This window comes from Camelus ferus, chromosome 4 (assembly GCF_009834535.1).
Source record: "Camelus ferus isolate YT-003-E chromosome 4, BCGSAC_Cfer_1.0, whole genome shotgun sequence".
NCBI lineage: Eukaryota > Metazoa > Chordata > Mammalia > Artiodactyla > Camelidae > Camelus > Camelus ferus.
The window spans coordinates 19,000,360-19,025,593 of record NC_045699.1 but is presented as its reverse complement, the minus strand read 5'-3'; the positions used below and the strand labels follow the sequence as shown (position 1 = coordinate 19,025,593).

The 25,234-nt window shown below is 33.0% G+C and overlaps 1 protein-coding gene and 1 non-coding gene across 2 annotated transcripts in view; both read right to left on the bottom strand.

Annotated features, from left to right (window-relative positions):
* Positions 1-25,234, bottom strand: part of HAUS6 (HAUS augmin like complex subunit 6) — a 34,843-nt gene that overhangs the window by 9,161 nt on the left and 448 nt on the right. The window contains exons 2-14 of the mRNA XM_006180380.3: positions 22,323-22,418; positions 20,595-20,673; positions 19,933-20,065; positions 16,375-16,522; positions 14,795-14,860; positions 14,438-14,486; positions 12,162-12,332; positions 10,528-10,721; positions 9,747-9,873; positions 9,018-9,120; positions 5,471-5,552; positions 980-1,046; positions 481-666 (exon numbers count right to left, since the gene is read on the bottom strand). Of these exons, the coding sequence (XP_006180442.3) occupies positions 481-666; positions 980-1,046; positions 5,471-5,552; positions 9,018-9,120; positions 9,747-9,873; positions 10,528-10,721; positions 12,162-12,332; positions 14,438-14,486; positions 14,795-14,860; positions 16,375-16,522; positions 19,933-20,065; positions 20,595-20,673; positions 22,323-22,418 (1,501 nt within the window). The remainder of the gene's footprint in view (positions 1-480; positions 667-979; positions 1,047-5,470; positions 5,553-9,017; positions 9,121-9,746; positions 9,874-10,527; positions 10,722-12,161; positions 12,333-14,437; positions 14,487-14,794; positions 14,861-16,374; positions 16,523-19,932; positions 20,066-20,594; positions 20,674-22,322; positions 22,419-25,234) is intronic.
* On the bottom strand, positions 1,129-1,259 carry LOC116663455. Its single transcript, XR_004319705.1, has one exon.

Below are 25,234 nucleotides of genomic sequence, written 5' to 3'. Positions count from 1 at the left end.
AGTACGTGAACAATGATGTATTCATTCATTTTTGAAATATTTAAAAAGCAGAAGGACAAAACCTTCATTCAGTGATTATATACTGTATAGTCTGTTCCAATATTCAAAAGGAGGAAGCTCAGCTAAGCAACAGACAACATTTAGAGTATTTTAATAAGACATCATCACTGAGTGTACTTATCCAAAAAATTATGTAATCGTTAATTCCAAAATTGTAAGTGTATTATTTTTATAATTTTGGATAGCTATAGAATGGGATGTGGGTTCTAAACCATGGATGTGATCTTAGCTAATAAAGTTCATACTTATTTCTACCTTTTGGGAGGACCAATTTTGCTTTAACCATGATTTTTTTATCTATGACCTCCTTTCCCAAATTACCCCCCAGTAGTCGGTAATTAACTGTACTGCACTTATAATTCCAACATCATGGAGAAAACAACAGATATATCCATATACTTATTACAATCTTTTTCTAACCTCTTCTACCAGATGGTCTTGCTCTTTTTGGAAAGGATCACTTTTTTCAGCTGGCAGAGACACTCCAAATGCACTACTCTCTGTATTCTTTGCAATATTTGATGATGAAGAGTCTTCCACTTCAACTTCTGGTATTTTATTAGGAAGTGTTTCTCTTTCTTCTCTAGGAGTCCTCACTTTCGTGTCCTGAAGAAGATGGACATGTAATGTTAAAACCTTAGTAACTGTGACTGATCTTCATTAGAGGTCCCTGAGTTATCATGAACCTACAAAAGGCTGTTAACATGACTGTAGAATTAAATGTTCACTGGCACACTTTAAAAATTTCAATATTCACATTTAGAAGTAATAGCCAATGATACATAACGTGCACATACTGGTAAATAAGAAAACAGAAATTTAATTTAACTTAATGTAACTGGCATATCAACAAACGTAAGGGAAATTTTATCATGAGTCAGTATGGTCAGAAGTAATTTAAAATTGTTTTAAAATGTACCTTTTCAAGTAGTGTAACACTGTTTATACCCCATGATGAAATGGGGTGCAACAGGAAAGAAGCAGGGCTAAAAAGGAAAGAAATAAATAAATCCAAGTTATGAGTAGGAAAGAATTCCATTCACTTGATGTATCTGAATATTCTAAAGAAACTGTCTGCCCCGTATCTGTCCGTTACGATTTCACTCAATTCGTCCCGGTCATCAAAAGGCAATTTATTATAGGGAGGTATGGTGACAATTAGAGCAGTACTTCAGCCCAATTTGTGTATCAACCTCCCAAATTATGAACATTTTCCTTATCCATTATGCATTTTAAATAACAGTATTTTTTACAAGGGTTGACTGACTTGATGAAAACTCAAAAACTTGAATACAGGATAAAAGTTAACTCAATTAACTAGAATCACATTCTTATAATGTCCTCAGGCTTCAGATCACAGAATTTCACTGGAGCACAGACTATAAGATTCTTTTGATATTTCACGTCCAAAATCAATTTCTCTTATGTTGAATTTTCTATAGCAAATACATTACACTTACAGTAAAGTCATATGGTTATTCAATTTCAGTTTGCTGCATTCCACACACACTATTCCTTAATCTCTTAGATTCTCTTACCTCTTTGGGTAAACATGAAAACCTTATGTATCTTTTCACTATAATTACAAAATAAGTTATTAAATTTTTTAAGCCTTCAAAGCAATGATAACTTTAATTATTTATCTTCATCTTGAAAGTGCTCTCAGATTCAGTCATGGATTGGGTCTGTTCATTGACCAAAAACTTTCCTATTCTAGGTAAAATGAAAGGCAAGATTACCATAGAGACCACTTTCAAAATCAAGCATGTCAGGGCTTTTCTGTTCATAAACAGAAAAGTACAAAATTAATAGCTCTTCAAATATTTTACATAATAGCAAATATGCTTTTTAAACTTTTTCAAATGTGCCCTTCTTGAAATCATTTGCCTTCCAAACATAATTCAAAATCACTGAAATTCCTCAAGCTTCAACTTTGCATCACCAGGATATAATCCAGGTATCTAAGGCAAAAGACAACTAATTACTATCTACTGTGATTTTATCCACATTTTCCCATAAACTTGACATTAAAATGGTCAAAAAGCCCTTTGAAGCAGGGCCAGCAAGCTATGGACCAAAGCCACTAAGATGCCACCACAAGACTGGTAAGCTCCTTGAGGACAAAGACTATGGCTTACCCAACACTATTCTTGGTGGCTAACACAGTCCCTAGGGCTTCATAGTGCAATACATATTTGTAACTGATCGATAAATTGACTGATCAATGAATAAATGCCACTTGAAGATGCCACCAAATTTTTCTATTTGAATCATTCTTGCAGAGCATCATAACAGAGAAAGATGGAACCACATTCTACACCTTCCTCCCTCTCATTTCTGAATTGGCAACATGCTATCAGCCTTGCTAACATCTCAATTCAAGTTAACTTTAAAGCAGCCCTGGCTTAGTCCTTACTCTCTACCCACTTGCCATACCAAAAACTGAGGCCAAGGAAATCCTACCACTGTAACAGATAAAAAGGGTGTTGATCCCATTGTAGGAATTTAACCTAAGAGCACTTCCAAAAGAAAAAGGCATGCTTTTTATCGTAGTAAAAATTTTGAGAAAAGCCTAAAAGTCTAAAAATAAATGAAATGTTACAAAGTTATTTTGTGAAAATTGATAACATGTTAAGTAAACATACAATTAAAAAATGCATTTATCCTATGCTAATGTTAAGAAAAGTTTGCATTTTAGTATACAAGACTATATCCATACTTTGATTTGAATTTAAAATTGTAAATACAGCCTAAAAAAGAACGTGGGAAAAAAATCTAACAAGTGATTTGTCGGAAATTTTAACTAACTACTTTTTATTTTCATCTGCTGTTATTGTTACAATATGTCTACAATTAACAGAGAAATAATAAACAGAGATTATAAAAAGAGATTATGAGACTGGAATTCAATTTCTAAGACTAAGGGTGTTTTATTTGGCATGCATGCAAGATCATACTGCCCTGTCTTTAAAATGCAGTAAAGGAGAAATTGTAGAGGCTAAAGGTCTAGAAGAACTACATCACCACCACTAATATCACAGAACCCTCCTTTCCAGAAACTATTACAAAGAAAGGTAGAACCCAGTGTACAGCAAAACCATCACCAATCACTGAACTCTGATTTTAAGGATGGTAAAGCCTCCATGAGCTCACTGATCAAAAGCCAGAAGATTTATGGAGAAGATTACTTATATTTAGCACTTGTGAATGAAAACTGCATGTGAAAGGACTAATAACACACTTACTCTAAAAACTATATTCATTCCATGCTTTTAACTGAATAGCTGTACTGATCATATCCACATATGAATTTCCCAATTACCTACATGGATACCGATGTAAGATGATACCATTACAAATAAAATATTTAGTATAATAGCTGAACTATATGCCAAAAAAAGAAGGTATTTCCTTTAAGTAGTCTATTCACATCACACATGAAATATTTTATTACAAATACCTTTTACAGTAAAGGACTCTGTGCAACAAGTTCATTTCCACATCCCAGTACTCAACTCTTCACCACTCTTCTGTTCTCCTATTAAGCAGTAATAATCTTTCATTTCTCATTAAGCATTTATCCCTCGTCACCAAAAGCCTTCCTCTACCTCTTTTCTATATCCCAATCTATAAGTAAAATAAAGTATCAAAAGATAGTCAAAAGATCCAGAAGCTTGGAAAAGGATAAATGTGAAAGTCAAAATATATTTAATACAAATTTTTCCTATACTAAGAGAATTCTATTTGAATTAAATTCTTGGGGCTGAGTGTCTTGCTCCTGTAGAATTCTGATAATACCTCTTAGTACTTTCTACTTCATTCTACTTCAAAAAAGAATCTTGAGGTTCAATGGAGTTTATAATAAAATCGGATTTATTAATTAATCTACTTATTTCATCAATCTTTAGTCTAGCAAGAGATCTTAATCAAAATATTTAATTTGCTCTTTAAAGAAAAGACACATCAAAAACATAATTGAGATTGGGAAGCACCAACTATTCCCCTCTAAGAGGTAACTTTAAGAACAACTGTGGTAAAGGGGTAAAATTAGCAAGCCCAGTAACTTTACAATTTCTTCAATATGAGGTCTTCACAGAAGATTTCATTGTATTTCTTTAGGGTACTCAGAAAATCAACATCACATCCAGATCTAAGAATAAAAATAAACTTCTTCCACAAGTAGTCAATCTCTCTATGAACTAGAAAATTACTGCAGAGGGAACTGCCAATAGTATAATTTCACATGTAAGTTTTGACTGTAGTTAAAGTGTTTCAAATTATTAACTTATTAAGCATGTATAGAATGAAGAGGGCCTCATGTCACTCAAAATTTAGAATTAAATACTTAGAATTGTCCCAAGTATTTTGTTTCCGTATCTGTGCTGCATTAACATGAGGAAGTTTAACTGAAAGACACCTATTTAGGTCAAAGGGTAATCAGAAAATGCAAAATAATAAAGGAATCTGTTTAGTACATCTGTGTTTACACCAAATAATGTTTAATTTCAATAAAGAACAAATATATTCCCCAAGTGGATTACATACATTTAGTTTAGAGATTTTTTGCTTTTATAATCTGGCATCAGTTTAAGGGCCAAAATGGAATACGGAAAACAGGCAATGAAGAAAGTTACAACAAACTAAGTATGTTCAGTTTTTTCATATGCTAAATTTTGGAATTAGATTAAATCAGAAGTCTCCCCCAAAATGTTTAAAGCATAGAACTCTTTTTATCAAATGGCATATAAAACCCCAATATCTGATACAGATAAAAGAATGAGCTGCTTAGTTTGAAGTGGGAAAGGTTGGGACAGCCACAGGCCAATTTCGATTCATCCACAGAACTAGAGGGCACTGCAGAACACAGACTGAAAACTGCCAACTAAATGATCTCGAAAGTCCCTAAACTCTTAGATTTAGTCAACAGCCACAAGTGGTTTCAAAGACATTCACCGACACAAAAAAGCAAAAATTCCCAAAACTTGCAGTAGACAATTTTCATATATGTTTCTTTCTTCAAAAATTAGGTAATCCCTCTGAATCCCAACATTTAGATAGGAATGGGGGGGAGGGTGTAGCTCAAATGGTAGAGAGCATGCTTAGCATGCATGAGGTCCTGGGTTCAATCCCTAGTACCTCTTCCAAAAATAAATAAATAAATAAACCTAATTATCTACCCCCATCAAAAAAAAAAAAAAAAAAAACAGGACTAGACAGGAAAAAAAATGCCCATGTATCAGAAATGTTGAATCTTTTCCTGAAAATGTGGATGTATAGTAGAAAAATACTGTCTGGTTAAGAGAAGAAAATTATGGGCTATCCTGTAGTAGAGAAGCTTGAAAACTGGCTGAAGATGGGATTAAAATTAATGAAGGAAAAAAAATCAGTATGAAAATGAAATTTGTTTTACCTGTTGGCTAGATCACATTTAGTTTCCAGTATATCACTTGCTCTTCTACTATCATTTTCCTTGTTATGTCGCTTAGGTGTATCTAAAGGAACAGAAAAATTAATTAGTCTTTAATTATGTTTGTACATTCTAATATTCAGAGATCTCTTGAAGTTCTACAACAACTTCTAAAGAGAAGAAAAACGAAAAATAAAACAATATAAATGCTAATAGGAAAAAACAATGATTTAATTGTTAAGGGTAAAGTAATAGGCATGACAGTGATGGAGAATATGTATAATAGGCTTTTCTAAAAAGATAGTACGTGCTAAGTTTCCAAAAAAGGGACAATCTGTAATTCTCCAACATTATATAGCCATGCTTCATGTTTAAGTCCACAGATAATGCAATTACTACATAAACCAGCAAGGGCAAAAAGTTATAGTTTTAGCATATTTTAGCCCAACATCTCTCACATCAGTCAACCTATGCATTTATTCTTCAATGTATAATTTAATAACTATATGTCATTACTGTACTAACAATGGGAAAAGGAAATTAAAAATGGAGACCTGCCTTCAAGGAGTCAGTACAGGAAAAACTATTGATGAGTGAAGAATTATGGTACACTGCTATAGTATTATGATACAAGTATGCACAGAATGCAAGGAAGCAGAAAGGCACCCAGCCTAGAGCGGGGAATGAGAAGAAGCCATGAAAATACTGAGAGAATGAGGTGCATGTTTAGTGTGCTGGAGCAGAGGGTGAACCTAGTGGAAATATGGTAGGAAATGAAACTGATGAAGAAAGCCAGGGCTACATTACAGAGGATTTGCTATTCCAGGGGCTCCTCTTTGTTCAACATGTTAGCTTCCGAAAGACTATACATGTGTCCAAAGTGATACTATATAAGAAGCCAGTGTGTATACCATGGAAAGTTTCCCTTTTAATTCATCATAATGCCACCTTATAACTTTTTCAATACCCTATGTTTCTGAACCTACTAATTATGATGGAGTTACTGTTATTTATAAAACATCCCCAAAATAAGCACAAATACAACTACACTGCAAACTTAGTAGACAACCATTAAGTAAAATGATGATGCAAAACTGTAAACACCATTTGGTGATGGTAGGCAGAGTTGATGCACATCTGTTCTGGTATGTAAGAACTCTTTAAGGTAAAAGCTGCTAAGGGAAAAAGCATTTATAGAGCTTTTTCTTTTTTCTAAAACTGAGAGGTGATAGGAAGTCATTGATTGGTATTATACCAGGAAATGAAAAGGATATTTACTTTTTATATTTTCGTATTTACATTACAGAAAGATCACTGACAGCCATCTGTAATACAGAACAGATAAGATACTGGAGGCAGAATAACACTATCACATACAACAAATGAAGAAAACTACAACACTTAATATGCAAGGATAGCAAAGGAGGGGAAAGACATAACAGTCCATTTAGAAGGTTTAAAAAAAAAAAAAATGGCTCACCACTACAAAGCAAACCAAACTGAAACAGACACTGACCCCTACCATAAAGACAGTAGCTCTGCTAAATAAAATGTAAGGGAATAAAAAGAACACCCAGAAGAATAAAAATCATCACATGCCAGAACCAAAGGTGGAAAGCATGACAAGCATGGTAAATTCAAACGAATAAAAGGCTCAATGTAAACAAGACTCAATAAGGTGGGCTCCAGAGACTGAACACTAGAGATTTAATCCCTACATGATAATAAGAAACATCATCTCAGGCCACTCAGGCTGGGATCTGAGAGACCATCATAAAGCAGGACACTGCAGCTGCTAAGACCCTGAAAAGGGATTGTAAAAATTCTGCCAAGGACTAGAAAAGCTTGCTGTCTACCTGAAGTCCTGTATGAAAAAATACTAGCCTTCACATTGAATAAGCACACACAAGCTCCAAACAGGCTAAACAAAAACAAATCTACCTTTAGACACATCTCAATGAACCTGCATAATTAGGAGTATGAGATAAACATACAAACTACTATACATAAAATAGATATATTTACCTTATAGCACAGGCAATTATACCCAATATTGTGTAATAACATATAAAGGAATATAATCTGCAAAAATAAATCTGAATCACTGTGCTGCATACCTGAAACTACAACATTATTATAAATCAACTACACTTCAACTTAAAAAAAAATATTCAGGGAAAGGTGGATACTAAAGAGTTGACTACATATGTACTTAAAAAAATCTAAAGCAAATACTGACTAAGTCTGCCAAGAGTGCAAAGGCCCTTTCCAAGATGAAGTGAGAACACACCGTCAACCAAATATGCCAAGAGCTGTCAAAGTAACTGTATCATCATAAGTAATGTTCTAGCTGCGGATGTTTTTCATTCATCTAACTATGCGGTCTTCTGTATCTACTTTTCTGCTATGACCTATTTCTGAGCCGTGCTCTCTGGTCTATGACCTTTCCCAACCACTGTCCTTCCCACATACACCTCACTCCCAAAACAATCACCTATCCTACTTGTGCTCATCCTTTTCTTCCTAAGTCCCATGCTAACTGCTGCCGTGACCTATGACCTGCCTGAACCCAACTGTGACCTATACTTATTACCTGCTCCAGACTGGCTATGTAATTCACAAATTTTTTTATTCATTTATTTTTCCACCTATCTATCTTACATTTATTAATCCTAATAGCAATTTCTTGTACACAGGTACCAGGCAATTGGGGAAACTCAATATGAAATAGATATCAGATGTTATAGGGAAATTAATTAATTTTTAAGTGTGATAATAGTATGATATTTGAGGAAACTAAATGAGATATTATAGAATTATTACTAGTTTTTAGGTATATTAGTATCGTAGTTAAATAGAAAAATGTCCTTATTTTCATGGCAGCGCATGCTAAAATACTTATAGAGTAAAGTATTGTCTCATGGTTTAGCAAAAATACAAACATACACATTTAAAACAAAAATGTCACCTGTTGAAACTGTGTATTCAGTTAATTATGATACTATTCTTTCATGTTAAAAAATCATGGGCTTCAACACAAAAACCTGTAAATGAATATTTATAGCAGCATTACTCATAAAAGCCGAGTGTTGGAAACAACCTAAATGTCTATCAAAGGACAAATCGATAAACAAAACAAAATGGTGCAAGTGAAAAAAGCTAGGCAAAAAAAGCCTCACATTATATGAGTTCATTTACATAAAATATCCACAATAGGCAAATTTACAGAGACTGGAAGTATGTTAGTGGCTGTCAGGGACTTGGGAAGTAAAAATAAGGCGTTATGATATAATAGGTACGGAGTTTCCTTACAAGGTAATAAAAATACTCAGAACTAGCTAGTGGCGATGGTTGCACAATTTTGTGAATTTTGGGTTTACTAAATGCCAATGAGCTGGACACTGCAATGACTGAAACGCCATGTAAATTTCACCACAATAAAAAATAATCAGAGAAAAAAACAAGAAAGAATGTTTTAAAAAAAAAAATGTTACCATAGTGAGAAATAATTCTGGGAAGGAGGTTTAAGAGTCAAAAATAAATAACCAACCTGGAAGTGAAGCAGGATACTGTGAAAGAATACTCCTTGCATATACTTCCTCGGAGGCAGGGTCAAACGAAAGGGGAGACATGGGTGGTAAAAGATCCACAGCCTTAAAACACAGAATTTGTCATTTTGAAATACACACATCTTATTCAGTGCCACAATAACAGTACTAAGTTAATCTTATGAATGGATGATTTTGTCTCCCTAACAAAGACAGAATTATCAAACATACAAATTATCCTGTAACAATTTTTAAACTAAGGAGTATATTAGGAACACAAGGACAACTTTGCCCTCCAACTATGCCTCAAATGTAGTAATATCTAACATCAAGAGGAATGTCTCATTTTCTTTTTAATACAATCCACTGAATCTAAAAATATTAACTATAAATCAAAACAGCAGCGGCGAAGGTATAGCTCAAGTGGTAGAGCGCATGCTTGGCATGCATGGGGGCCTCGGTTCAATCCCCAGCACCTCCTCCAAGAATAAATAAATAAATAAACCTAATTACCTCCCCCTACCCCCCCCAAAAGTCAAAACAGCAGCTTTATGAACATTCTAATACACATTTAGATGAATTACAGAAACCAAAACATTTGACCTTTAGGCTCAGATGCAAAGATGACAAGCATACACACGTATAACATTTCTAGGTCATTTGTAACATGATAAACCAAGAGATTGCAAGAGATTAAACTATTCTCAAAAAGGCAACTCAATATTACTTACTGGAGCCCAACCTTTAATTAGACTGAAAGGAGACAGACCAAGAAATTCTTTCCACTTTTTATGCCATTCTCCTTGTTTTTTCACAACAGAATGTCTCACAGTTGTGAGGTCTTCTTTTATTTTATACCTACAATAGCACAAAAAATAACTTCATTCAAAACATGAATATAGTAAAAAAGTATGCGAAAAAGTACTGAAGAATACAATAGTTTGTAAAGAAGGAGAAGAAAGTATAACTGAAAGTTCAACCGATACAGCACAGACAAATTGAACAAGCTCTCTCATTCAGAGAGAGTTTAGAACCTAAAACAACTTTTTTCCTTTTCAGACTAGATAGCAATCACATATCTATACTCCATTTATCTTTAAAACACAATTTTTCTCCTGGTTCTAAACTCTAGCTGAAATTCTACCCCTACATTCTACCCATTTCTAAAGAGAGCCCAGCCCACAATTCCTAGTCATTCTGCTCAATATAAAAAACTTTTCTGAGGCCTAGTTTTATTAGTAGATCCTACAAAAGAAAAGCTAAAATGATTCTGTAAAGAATTATCACTCAGGGCAAATAATATATTGCAGACAAAAGAAAACTACATTAATTTTCCCTTCTACCTCATACATCTCTCTAGGAGTTGATGACATGAAGTTTTTGAGTACTAGTAAAATTTTCTTACTTGTCTGCCAAAGCTACAGAGTTAACTAAACAAAAGTTGTACTAAGAAATTATCAAAACCACCCTACTCCTCCCCCAATGAAATAACAGAAGATCTTCCTAGTGTACCTCATATGCTTCAGATCTGACAATCTTTCTCTCTGAAATTTGGTCTCTTTTTCAAGGAAGTGAAGGTCTATTGTCAGTCTTGCTTGGTCAGCCTGACAACGTTCATATTTCATTACTTTCAAGACTTCATTTAATAACTGAATAACTGTTAGGAAGTTCAATTTTCCAGCCTCATAAACGTTTCCTATGTGCAACTAAAGATTCAGAAAAAAAAAGTGGTGAATTATAGATTCTTAATATAATAAAATGCTACAAAAATATACTCATTTTTCACTATTATATTAAAAGGTTATCTTAAAAAAAGAGTGGGGAAAAAAACAAATGTCTACCCCCAAATAAAACTGTAAATAACTTTGATCCAAAGAAAACTACTATGGAAGAATTAACACGCCATGCTACATTTTTATACCATGCAAAAAGCTGAAAACTAGAATAAAAGGAATGCAAATAAGTGGAAAACAAAATAAAGATTGAGGAGAAAGAGCAGGTTTGGAGAAAGATCATGAATTCATGTTCTAACAAAAGTTGCAAATTAATGGCCCCTAAAGGTTGAATCCTAATTTAGACATGTTTATTTGGCCTGCACAGTTCCAGTGTTTTAAAGTCATTTGAATTAGTTGCCAATATTTAAAAAAAAATCATATATTTCACATGAAAATGACTAGTTCTCCAAAGATCTCATCACTTCCTGCTTTATCCCTATTGTTACACACAATTAGCATACTTCATTTATAGATATGTTACCTGCCTAGTCCCTGTAAGAATCTCTGAGTTTTCAGATTCTGATTTTTATATACTCTGAATTTGAAGTCCCTGACATGTTATGTACTAAAGTGAAAGCTCTTCAGGTTCACAACAATAGTCTATCTTTATATCCTCTACGCACTGTAATAAAACCTGGCATGTACTAGATGCTTAATAAATTTTAAGTTTAGTAACAAAAAAGATATAGGCTATCCAGATGGAAATGTCCCATAGGCAAGTAGAAATAATTTGATGTAGTTTGGGTTGAAGGGTAGAGTCTGGAAATACCAATTTTGTAATATTATTGTACAGGAGGCTGATGAAACCATGGAATTGGGTAAGAAAATATAGATGAATTTGTAACGTGGGAAAGAAAGAGGGGCATTAAAGGAATCATGGGGAACATTTTCATTTAAAGTTAGAGAAAAAGGAACTAGTGAGAAACCAAAGAACAGCAGTCTGAAACACTACAGGAGGGCAAAGACATTGAGGTCACAAAGGCTAAAGGAAGAAAAGACTTTAAAATACTTAACAGCATCAAGATGAAAGAAAAATCAGAGGATAGAGACTTTTTAAAATGAAATTTAACAATCAGGAGATCACTGTTGCTCTCTTGGAGAACTTACAAAGAACTAGGTACCAGGTCATCTTCTACTAAATACTTTCTACACTGTATGATGTAGCACCATACAAGGTACAGACAATTAATAGAAGTTGATAAATACACACACCCTTAACAGTACCCCTCTATGAAAGATTTACCAGATACACTCACAAAAATAAATTCTGAAAACAGCAGAAAAATATTATAAGAAAAATAATACATAATATATAAAATGAATACATGAAGGCAATTTTCTCAAACACTTCCTTAGCTATCAAATGCTTACCTCACACATTTGTTTCTCAATTTTGTCAAGTAAAAGCCTTGGAATATTGATAGCAACATTAGTTCCATCTAAAGTGTATTGGTTAACAAGACCAAGAACTGAACTAACAACTTCTCTCTCTTTTTCCAAAAACATGAGTGTTTCGTTCACTGAAGCCCACAAAGACCGAACCTTTGAAAACAGAAACAAGCAAATGTTAGTCTATATATAACCTAAACGTACATTAAAGAAATGTAAAACACAAACATATGCTCACTCCCAGGGACAAATGAAGTATTCCTGGAATGGCTTCTGGTGAGAAAATTAACTGTATTTTAAAAGACTAAAAGCTCTGATACTACTTTCAAAGGGGCTTTAAATAACTTATCAGGAGAATCTAGCCTAGCCTACTATGATTTTCAAAACATATCTAAGAAACCTTAGAGTATCAAGATGTAACTGGCATTTCCTGTATTCTGACATGCCATCATTCTAATGGCAATTTTTCAGGAAGAAATCATAAAAGATTTTCAGGAGAAAAAGAAAACACTATATATCAATTTTAAGAGTCACTCAAGTTTCAAAAAGTTAAAATGTGAAAAAACATATATTAACCTATGTTTATGAAAATTCATGTACAAGAATGTTCACAGCACTTCTGTTTGTAACAGACAAAAACTGCAATCAATCCAAAGGATTACCTTGAGTAAAAAGAATACATTTTGCTATATTCATAAAATAGAACAATAAACAGTAATGAGAGTGAACACATACAACAGCATGGATAAAACAGCATGAGTGAGAGAAGTTGAACTCAAAAGAATATATTCTATATACTCCCACTTATACAAAGTTCAAGAACAGGCAAAACTAATCTTCAGCATAAGAAGTAAGAACAGTGTTTACTCTTAGAAGAAAAGTTCATGAATGAAGGGGGCTCAAGGATCCTGGGGTGATATTAACATTCTGTTTCTTAAACTGGATGCTGGTTATGTGGATGTGTTCACTTTAGGAAATTGTCAAGCTACACACTTAAGATTTTTACACTTTTTTTGTATGTTACATCTCAAAAGAATTTACGAAAGTGGGAAGAAGGTGGACAAGTACAATTACTCTACTGGTGTTAGTGTCTGTGTTTTCCCACAGTTCAAAGTAAAGTTGTTCCCCAAAGGAAGACTCACTAGCTGGCCATCTAGAGATCACACAGGATGGCGTTTCCTTGGAAAACGTACAAAATGTCCAGGATCCGGTTCTCAGATTTTTTTCAAGTCTAGAAATTTTATCTTATCAATGCCTCCAAGTTGAGAGGACTCAGGGAATCTGAACATTACCCAAACTCAAGAGAGACTGCTATGAAAACTCTTAACAGGTTTCATATCAACCTAACTTACTAAGCTTACAATTAAAGATACCACATTCAGTAGTAGGAATATTAATATTCACTAAACTAGAAGCTCCATGAAGGAAGTGACTCTGCCTGTGTTCTTCACTGCTCTAACCCTATTACCTAAAAAACTGCCCAGCACATGGCAGATCATCAATATGCATTCACTCAGCGAATGAAAAATTATTTCCTGACGAGGGCCCTCACCATTTCCAGTAACAAAGTGCCTAAAAAGTCAACGTGATACCCCAAAGTAGGTTGGTGACCACAGAATCAGAATAAAAAGCTTGAGAGATTTCATCGAAATACAAAGGTCTAAGAAATACTCTTATCCTACATTTATCAAAGAGAACCTCTGAAAATCTCAGATCATTTGTCTGCCAGATTCCTCCCTACTGTCACACCAGCATCAATATGACTTCTCATTTTAGTTTCATATTTCCCTTCAGTTAGTGTTTTTTACATAAATACTACTAATTAAGTTACAACCAAGCTAAACTTTCCTTCCTAGCATGAAAGATTTTAAATTATTTTTTCCTTTTTTTTGTGGGGGGTGCTAATTAGGTTTTTATTTATTTATTATTTATTTATTTTAACAGAGGTACTGGGGATTGAACCCAGGATCTCGTGCATGCTAGGCACGCACTGTACCACTGACCTATACCCTCCCCTCTAAAATTTTAAATTAACCACGTTTAAGACTTCTTTTGTATATAGTCTTATATATCACAAGCTAATTTTTTCCATTATAATTCAAGTGTTTTAGAGGCACCCTGTTGATACCTTTATACATATATTACTTATGAGAAAAAAAAGTGTTACAAAAAGAGAAATTTATAAAGAATCCAATTGAGTAAGCAAACACTGCATATCACAGAAGAAAGATTAAATCTCTCTTCAAAAGTTGTCTTACCTTTTGAATTTTCTCTTGTATATTACTTTGGTCATCACAGGGTTCCATTCTAGTTAAAAATTAAATAATCTCATTAAGTCATTTAAAAAAAACCATACGGTAATTTGCTATCCAAAGAGCTAATTAATCTGCAAACCCACCCACTAACAATAATTTCTATCAAAAATGAAAATATAATTCAAGCTCAAAGCTATCTTAATTTATTAGAACTGGACTAAGAACCAGAATTATGTTCTAGTCCGTATTACCAACAAGCTATTGATATGCTATTTTAACTAATCTCAGTTTCCTTACCTGTAATACGCAGGAGGTTAAACTTAATATCTAAAGCAATTTTCAGCTCTAAATATTACTTACTTTTTTATTTGGTTTTGCTGTCCTATACATTCTGATCTCAAATTTCGTACTTGTTTAACTGACAATCTGCAAGAAAACATAAAAAATGACAACTATAACTCTATTACAACTGACTAGTATAGTCCGCTTTGGTATTTTCTGCCATATCTTTGCTCAAGGCCTCTGAGGACTATTCTTCCAAATAGCAGCCAGTCTTGACGGGACTCTAGACTCCATTTAAGAGTTACAGAAGCGATCTAACATACAGGTGGCCACTGGGATGGACCAGAACTTCTTGGCTCATATACTTTCTGACTTTGAGTAAAAACGTTGGAGGTCAGTTAAGACTACCCTGCTCTCTTATCCTTGTCTCACATACCTAGGGGATAAAATTAAATGTTACCTAAGACAGGAGTTTTAATGAGATTTTAAAGGATGTTGTAGCTTTTGTGATAGATAACACAGTATTTAAAAAATCATCATACTATAGTTGTTTATAATTATAAAACAGGAGTGGGTAGAGTATAGTTCAGTGGCAGAGTACATGCTTAGCATGCACGAGGTTCTGGGTTCAACTCTCAGTACCTCCATCAAATAAATAAATATAAATAAACAAACAAACAAACAAGTAAGTAAGTAAATAGCAAAACAAATTAGACACAATCTATGTCTTGGGACTAAGAACCTTGCCTATCTCATTTAATGCTGTAGGACCAGTGTATGACCAGTAACTGGCACACAGAAGTAACTGGGGAAAAAAAAAAAACAAGTACTCAGTAGATGAACATAACTATAAGATAGTATGAAATGGTTAGAGAAACTATGGAATATCTATTTGAAGAAACATCTACTTAATGGATACTCAACAGATATTAAGTAGACATTAAAAATAATACATTATGGCAATATGGAAAAATTTACAGAATGAAATATCAAGAGAAAAAAGGATACAAAATAAAATGAGCACTATAATTATAGCTTAGAAATGTATTTCCATGTTTAAAAGAAATTGAATTTTGGACTACCATATCTTCCTTTTCTCTAAACTTTCATTTACAGTATGCCTAAAAATTTTTTAACATTTTTTATTGATTTATAATCATTTTAAAATGTTGTATCAAATTCCAGTGTAGAGCACAATTTTTCAGTTATACATGAACATATATATAATTCACTGTCACATTTTTTTCTCTGTGAGCTACCGTAAGATCTTATATGTATTTCCCTGTGCTATACAGTATAATCTTGTTTATCTATTCTATATTTTGAAATCCCAGTCAATCCCTTCCTACCCCCTGCCCCCTTGGCAACCACAAGTTTGTATTCTATGTCTATGAGTCTGTTTCTGTTTTGTATTTATGTTTTGTTTTGTTTTGTTTCAGATTCCACATATGAGTGATCTCATATGGTATTTTTCTTTCTCTTTCTGAGTATGTCTAAAAGTTTAAAACATTTTATTCAGAAGTTATCTGGCTTTAAAACAGAAAGATAACAGCCAGGTGGTTTTGACAGACATGAATTATTGCCACTGAAGGAATATTGATTACATTAGTTCAAAAAGAAAGGAATTTTCATTTCTTAACTATGGAAGTATTACTTACTGTGCATTTTCCTGATATTTTTGGGTAACATAATCTTCTCTTTGCAAAATCTGTAAAAATCTGTTACGTGCGACATGGCATCTGGCAATGCACTTGTGCAAATCTTGTGGCTTTATATTAAATGTCTCCACAAAATGTACAGAAGAATCTATATAGAACACAAATAAAATATAAAAAACTTAGAATTACAAGCTAATAAACATCAAAACTTGAATTTCGTTAATGCTGAGAGACTCTAACAACCTCACTTAACAACTTCTTAAAAGCTGGTAAACCACATACACAAAAAGATACAACTAATTTCAACAAAAGCAAGGATGACCTATTTTTAAAGAAGGCAATTAAAAAAAAATATCTGAAGTTGAGTTATTTTACAAAATTACAAACTTGTACAGTCCACCTGCCCAAAATAATACTTATTATTACAGCTTGATACATCCATGAACAAATGCATTGTTATAAATATGCAACTTCTTAACAAGATCTTTTAACAACAAAGGAAGAAAATCAATTAAAAGAGATGAGGTGAAATCACATCACTGCTGCCATCAGCTTACTTCTTCTTCCTAGTAAGACCAAAAGGACAAGACAACCAAATAAAACCAATCTCCAATTCTCTAGTAATTCTTGGCTACGTTACTAATGATCAAAGCAGACTCTGAGAACAATATATCCAAACATTTCAGAGTTCAGGTCTTTACCTGTAATAAAATGTAATAAATCCTACTTCAAGACAGCTCAATACAATAAAGATGGATATTCTGGAAAATAGTGACCCCACACCATAATTAACATTACTAATCCAGGTCCTAGCATTAACCACAAGGAGATATCCACAATTTCTAAATATTTAACAGGGGATGAGAGTTCACTGGATGTACAAGTCATCTGGAGACTGAACAAGCTGAGTGAAAATGTTTTAAACCAGAAATACACATGGGTTGTCCTATTATATACAAAAGGCTTATATACAATAAACTCTTGCTAAATCCAAACCCACACAATTCACATAAAATCGTCTGGGTTACATGTAACTGGAACAGATCATCTAATAGAAAAACTGGTAAAACACTTATGTTGCATTAAATTTAAAATATGCAAATGCTTATAAAGCAAGATCACATGTACAGGTTTTAAAAATCAAGCACAGAAGATAAACTGGAAAAAAAGTATATATATATATATGTATGCACACACACACACAATATATATATATACACATACTTGAACATACACAAAATGATATATATATAAAGTTTGTCACTGTAGCAATGTTTTTATAGCAAAGATTAGGGAAAGAAGCCAAATGTCTGTCAGTATGTCTGATTAAATACACTATGACACATCCATTCAAATATGCAGTTATGAAGAGAGAGAAAGAATAGGAAGCTGTATGAACTGATAAGGGATGATCTCCAATATACACTGTTACATAAAAAACACAAGATCCAAAACCAGATGTACGTCACTATTTAGAGTTTTAAAAAAAAGAATATATACATATTTGCTAGTATTACTGATTACACTGGCTGCTTCTGGGATAGAAAAATAGGTACTTAGAGAATAGAGGTGGAAGACAGACTTTTCAATTTTTGAATCATGAGGATGTATTATTTATTCAAAATAATTAAAACACATAGGTACAACATGAGCACTTAAAAAAGAAAAAAGAAAACCTAAAAGAAAACAAACCAAAATGTCAGCAATGGTTATCTCTAGAGATTGGAAGATGAATGGGATTTTACTGCATCAACTTTTTCATCTTTTTCTTCCCATGTTTTATGAGCATAACCCAACTGAACAAAGCAGCATATTTAATAAGGTACAAACAGCATTCTTTTAAGTCTTAGCTTAAAAATCCAATATTTTGTTTCTATGATTTAACAAATAGATCAAATCCTTTTAAAACAGCAACATCAGGGGAGGTGGGAAGTATATAGTTCATTGATAGAAGGCATGCTTGGTGTGCATAAGGTCCTGGGTTCAACCCTCAGTGCCTCCATTAAGGGGAAAAAATTAAATTAAATTTTAAAAAACCCAGCAATTTTGAACTAAAATATTCCAACACATTGCCAGTAGCCAAAATAAATCTCTTAACAAATTCAACACAACATTTAATACAATGTATTAGAGTCAAACTACAACCTACAGGTGTCATCTTGCCCACTGGCTTGTTTTTGTGAGGTCAGCAAGCTACATTTTTAAGGGGTTGTATTAATAAAAAATAAAAATATGAACTTATTTACAAAACAGAAACAGACTCACAGACATAGAAAACAAATTTATGGTTACCAGAGGAGGAAGAGGGTGGCAAGGGATAAATTGGAAGTTCAAGATGTGCAGATACTAATTTATATATAATAGACAAACAAGTTTATACTGTATAGCACAGGGAACCATATTCAATATCTTGTAGTAATTTATGGTGAAAAAGAATATGAAAACAAATATATGTATGTTCCTATATGACCAAAGTATCGAGCTATACACCAGAAATTGACACAACATTGTAAACTGACTATATTTCAATAAAAATATATTAACACATAAGTAAATAAAAATAAAAACACACAGAGAGGTGTATGTGACAGAGACAACACACAAGGCAATGTACGAGGAGATAATTGGGGCTGTATAAGAGTTTTCATACAAGGATATTCATCACAGTGTTGTTTCTAATGACAAAAAATGGCAGGAACCTAGATGTCTGACGATTAGGCATTGAGTGAGTAACCCACAGTGCACTGGACTGCAGCTATTAAGAACCATGATGAGAGCAAAAATATTCATCAATACTGGGGAATATTCACTACATTGGAAAACAGCGGGCCCCAAAGACTATGGATAGCCTGATGCCATCAAAAAAAAAACCTACAGGTTTGGAAAAAGAATGTATGTGATGGATATACACAAAAATGTCAACTGTGTTATCCTTGAATATGTGAATTATGCACAGTGAATGTTTCTTTTTCCTTTGTACATTTCTGTGGGGCTTTTTCCCTTTTCTGTATTGAGCAAAAACTACTCTGACTAGAAGTTAATAATTCAGGTTCAACTATTAAAAATGACATTTAATAGGAAGGGATAGACTGGGATTTCAAAATTGTAGAACAGGTAAACAAGATTATACTGTACAGCACAGGGAAATATACACAAAATGTTATGGTAGCTCACAGAGAAAAAAACGTGACAATGAGTGTGTATATGTCCATGAATGACTGAAAAATTGGGCTTAACACTGGAATTTGACACAACATTGTAAAGTGATTATAAATCAATAAAAAATGTCAAAAAAAAAAAAAGAAATATTCCAGAGAAAGACAAACAAAAAATGACATTTAAAAAAAATTTTTTTTAAAGTTTAAATAATCTGGATTGCTATTTATGTTCATCATGAGAGGATTTTAAACTACAGTACCAATAGAATAACTATTTGCCTTATGAGGTAAAGTAATATTTTTCTTACCTTATTTTATTAAAATCTCTTGATGATTTACAAATTGTAAATAACAATAAAAATTTAAGAATCAAAACAAAAAATTCCTACTATAAACTTACTTTTAGAATGGGTTTTTATATATTTTATTGCAACAAATCTTGCAAAGTGATACATCAGATGAATAAATTTAGGACCACCAGGAGAAAGAAATAATGAACCAACAACTTGAGGAAAGCTACTTCCACATTCAGCCTAAGGAAAAAAGAAATAAGATGATTTGAAGACCTTATCAACAATAATCTTTATACTTACATCACATTGTTTTCAAAACATAACAGGATTGACCAGAATTGTTCCATTTGAACCAAGTTGAATTTTTGACTCTTTCTAAACTCCTGGACTTGGTCACAAAAAATAATTCGATTTAAAGCCACAATTATTGATACTATTTGGGGACATAAGTTAAAATAATCTATGGTCAAAAAACTTTCCTTTATACAAAAACTGTGATCTAAACTCCCAGGAACTCAAAAAATCATGCCCAATGCACCTAGTCAACAAAGCTGGTTTCCCAGGAATATACAGAATCCTAACCAAAAACTATCAAAAAGTATTATTCTGATTTCCTTGCTTATACTGTTAGCATAAAATCATTAAAGATTTCACCTCTAATAATTAATGTACCTCAATAGAGTTGGAAAAAAATTAATGTAGTTTTTTAACTTCTTAAAAGTTTGCATCTTCAAGAAAGACAATTTTTTTAAAAAAAGAGCATACTTACAGAAATCTTTTTTAACCATTCACAGCAATGTTTTCGGAATTCAGTATCACTTTTTTGGTCAAATGGAGGCCAACAAAGTCTTAAAAACAAAAATCAAAATTAAAATTATGATTAAAAAAAACTCAGCAAAATTTAAAAACATAAAACTTATCTCCTATATATAGAAACATTAATGCTAAATCAAGATGAACATTCATAAATTTCACCTAAAAAGAGATATTAACCTATAAAAAATTAGATCTTTTTCTTTATAAGTTTCTATGGGGTTAAATTCAGTTTAGTGAATTTTTAAAAATCAGTAAATATACATATTAAATTAAGAAATGTGTCATTAAAATTAATGAAAATCAGCTAATAAAGACAACACTCTCAGTGGATTCACTGCACTAATGCATAAAGATGGTATAAGTAAATTAGAATGTTAAGCCTTGGGAAAAAAAGAGAGAAACATAAATGGTTACACATGAAAAACACAGAAGGAATGGCATAGGAGGTTACGGCTCCTAGAGTAGTTAGTGGGTACTACTGTTTTCTGGACAAAAAATAAAATTATTAAAAGGAAAAGTTTTGCCTCAGTTTTAGTCGAAAATAATGGACTTTAAAATTTGCCTATTGCTTTCTCTTGATAACCACTTTTGCCTAAATTTTCATTCTGAGGCATAATTATGTGTTTAGGGTCCCACTTTTTCATATTCTATAGCATAACACACATTCTGTACTCATAGAAAGAAATTAAGCATGCAAAGAAAAAAGGGACTAAAAAGGTGGAATGTCAACAGTCATTCTCTGGTTGGTGGGTGTAGGAATAATTTTTACTTCCTTCTTTAACTTTTTCTGTATTTGCTGAATTGCTTAAAATGAGTTGTATTTTGTTTATAATCAGGAGGAAAAAATCAGAAAAGCTATTTTTATTTGAGCAGAGGAAGCCCTATACCTTAATAACAGGGATTTCCAAAATATGTTTCAAATATACTTGTTCTCCTGGTCACTCATAACTTTAACTGAAGGCAAAATATTAAAAATAAATTATCAAAAATAAAAACAATGCCCTAAACAATGGATTTGTTGCTTTTCTATATAAGAGGATGATGGCACAATATAAACAGTAAGACAAATTTGAACACTTTTTCTGACAGAAGAAACCCAAGTCACATGCAAAATAACTTGGAACCAAGGCTAGTGAGTATTCACATTTTTACTCCTCCTTAAACTATTTCATATACAACAGTATATGACAATAGGCTAAATTTAATTAACAGAAATGATTTTTGTCTATAGCACTTGACACTTTTACATGTCATTGACAAAAATATAAGGATTTACAGAGACCTACAAAATAAAATTAGACAAAACAAATAGTATCGCCTACAAAAAAAGGAGTAAGGGAAGGGATAACGTACAACAAGTAAAGCAAAATTAAGCCTACAGATAGATTAGTACCAGTTAACTGTTCTGCTTAATAATTAAGACTATGAAGAAAGTTAGGAATTAATTTTATAAAACAAGATCCAGATTATTTATGAAATCTACAACGATTTTAAGATAAGTGACCAAAAAAACCCCTCAAATTTATAAAGGTTAAATACTAAATTTGTAAGACTCAAACCTGACTTTTGTTACATCCATTCAAGACAATAGTCAAAAGCCAAAACTGAAATTCTGACTTTTATCAAGGCATAATCTCTTTCAAATCCTTTACAAAAAGAAAATGAAATAACTTTTACTCACTTGAAAACTTCTTTGGTGAGAGACTGGTCGAGCGTTTGAAACAAAAAATAAGAAACTATTTGAAAGGCATCGCGGTTCAGCTTGTCAAACATGTTCCTAATGGTTTAAAAGAAACAGAAACAGGGGGAAAAAATAAGGAAAATGTTAATAAAACTGAACATCCTTTGAAGCTGTGTAAGAATCTGACACAAATTAATATTTTTCATTTTGTTCAAGAGGTCGAGGCAAATTAATTTTTCTAATTCATGTATATATTTATAGCCAACTAAGAAAAACATGTTTTTACTTGCTGATTCTGAAAATATAGATAAAATAGAAGAAAACTGATAGAACTTGTTTTATTGCAATGAAAACATTCTATAAAAAGAAAAGGAAAGCTTTTTAGGTAGAGAAAACAACAGCACATGCTCTGGTGAGGATGATGACATCAACCAACATTTTCTGAATAATAATAAAAATAGCTGAATATTTATTGAGTTTATTATTTGTCAGATAGTATTTTAATTAAGGCTTTTAGAAGCAGTAACTCATCTAATCTTCACTACAATCATATGAGGTTAAGAACTGTGCTTACTGCTCTAAAATGAAGTATTTTATCTAATCCTAACGACATTAGAAAGTAGTTTGAAGCAGGGTGGGTACAGCTCAGTGGTAGACCTCATGCTTAGCATGCAGGAGGTCCTGGGTTCAATACTCAGTATCTCTGTTAAGAAAAAAAATTAAAATAAATAAAGGACCCATACCTATTTTCCATTGGCTCAACTTAAAAAAAAGTGGTTTGATTATCCTCATAATACAGATGACATGACAAATAGATGTGAGTATTTCTGTGAACATATAAAGCTATTTTCTTGAAATAAGCTTTTTTGAGTTAGGGGGGAAAAGAAGAGTAACATTAAAGTTCCCATGTTTCTTATCCTTTTGCCAGACAACTCTTTTACCATTGGAATGCTTCCATTCCTCAGCAAATACAAATGAAGTTCCTATCTCCTTATCATCTCTCAAATCTGTTATTTTTTGCATATAGTATTCTGCTCTCTTCAACACTTCTAATTTTTAATAAGATACTTGTTAAAGGTTTGTTAATCCACCAGACTGAAATTTTATAAGGGAAAAGTTTATGTCTACTGTATTCACTACTGTATACCCAGGTCCAATACTGTGTTCAATTAATACCTGTTGAATAAACAAATGAATGAATCACCTTTTCTTTCCATTCCCACTGTCACCTTAGTTTAGGTTTACCTAACTGCAAAGCCCTGATTCCCCCTCTAATCTATTCTCTGTACTGTAACCAGAATGATTTTTCCAAAATGCAAATCTTTGGGGCAAATATCTAGGAGTGGAATTTCTGGATAATACGTTAAGTGTATATTTAACTTTATGAGAAAAGTGGTTACACATTTATGGTCACAGAAGGTAGAAACTCAGATAATTGCACATCAAAAGCAATGAATTTTACCATATATGAATATAAGAGAACAAACTTTTTTAAAACTTAAAAGTAGATTTGATGCCATGTTCATGGTTTTCATATTATAAAGGGGATATCAGTTTCAAAATAGTAGATCCCTCCCAATAACTAACTGGCATGACTCTAAAGACACAGGGTAGGGGTGTGGCAGGGGGAAACCTATGTTAAAATGTTAAAAATAAAAAATCTATCATCACTGGACTAGGACTTGACAGATTTTAACTAATTTTCAAAAGCAGACTGCAACTGAATTAAACCAGAGCAAAGAAAATTAAGATTGCTAAAACACTGGAGAGAAGGATGCAGTGGCAATTGGAACCATTCTCAGCAGAGACCTAGAGAAGCTTTAAGTTTCTCTGCCAGTACAGAGAAAAATGAGACTGTTCTGTGGGGCATCAAATCTTATGAGATAAATGGAGTATTCATTAATACACAATCATAACCTGATGAATGCTGGTAAATCACTGTCAATCTTTAGACTAGACTTCTTAGACAAAGCACTTCTACATACAAATAGTAGTAACTTCTAAACAAATAGTTACAAAACAAAACTGAATTACTCTAAACCTTGAGAGTAAAACAGTTACAATACAGCTGAAAAAAGTCAAGAGGGAGAAGGCAGAGGAGGGTAGGTAACTGTAGGTGAAGGTAGTTAATTAGCATATAAATAAGCTACATTCATTGTGAAATTATATAGTGGATTATCAAAAGATCTTTTGACATTGATATATCAAGAAATAGAGATGTAAGTACATTATTTAAACACTGCCACAAGAAGAACCGAAATTACATAATTACAAAGGTCAAGAAGATTTAGAACAGGAAACAGCCTATGTATGCCAAATTTCCCTTGACCTATAGTGGGGAATACACACTGTTTAAAGTTGATAAATTAAGACACAGGAATATGAACAAAGTAATTAGTTGTATGATCAGAGACACAACATTAGCGGCAAAGTAGGAAGAGGCTTTTACTTCTCATCTTAATACCATCTTCTACTGTTTTTGTTGTTGTTTTGTGGTTTGTTTTTGTTTTGCTAAGTGTAGCATGCTTCATTCTGTTAATTCAAGAGATAGAAATTATAAACTAAAGAGTAACCACCCTGAAAGGCTCCTGAGTCCTAAAGGCGTTCGCACATAATGGAAGACGTTCCCCACATTCTTCCATTATCCTCGACTTCACGGGCCACCCAGCTTCGCTACTAAAGCAGGAATAACCCGCCCCTTCAGTTTTGCCCCAACTCTGACTCTACTCCCCTACAAAGCGCTCCCGTCAAAGTCCCCTAACTGTTAGTGTCTACCACCAGGCTAGCAGCCACTGGGCGCAGGGACTTTGTAGCCAGAGCCAAGTCACAGAATCTGCTCGACTACTAGATTCATCAACCAGTGAGGTCCGCAAAACGGCAAGTCACCCCAGCGCCACCAGGCTCAGACTCCC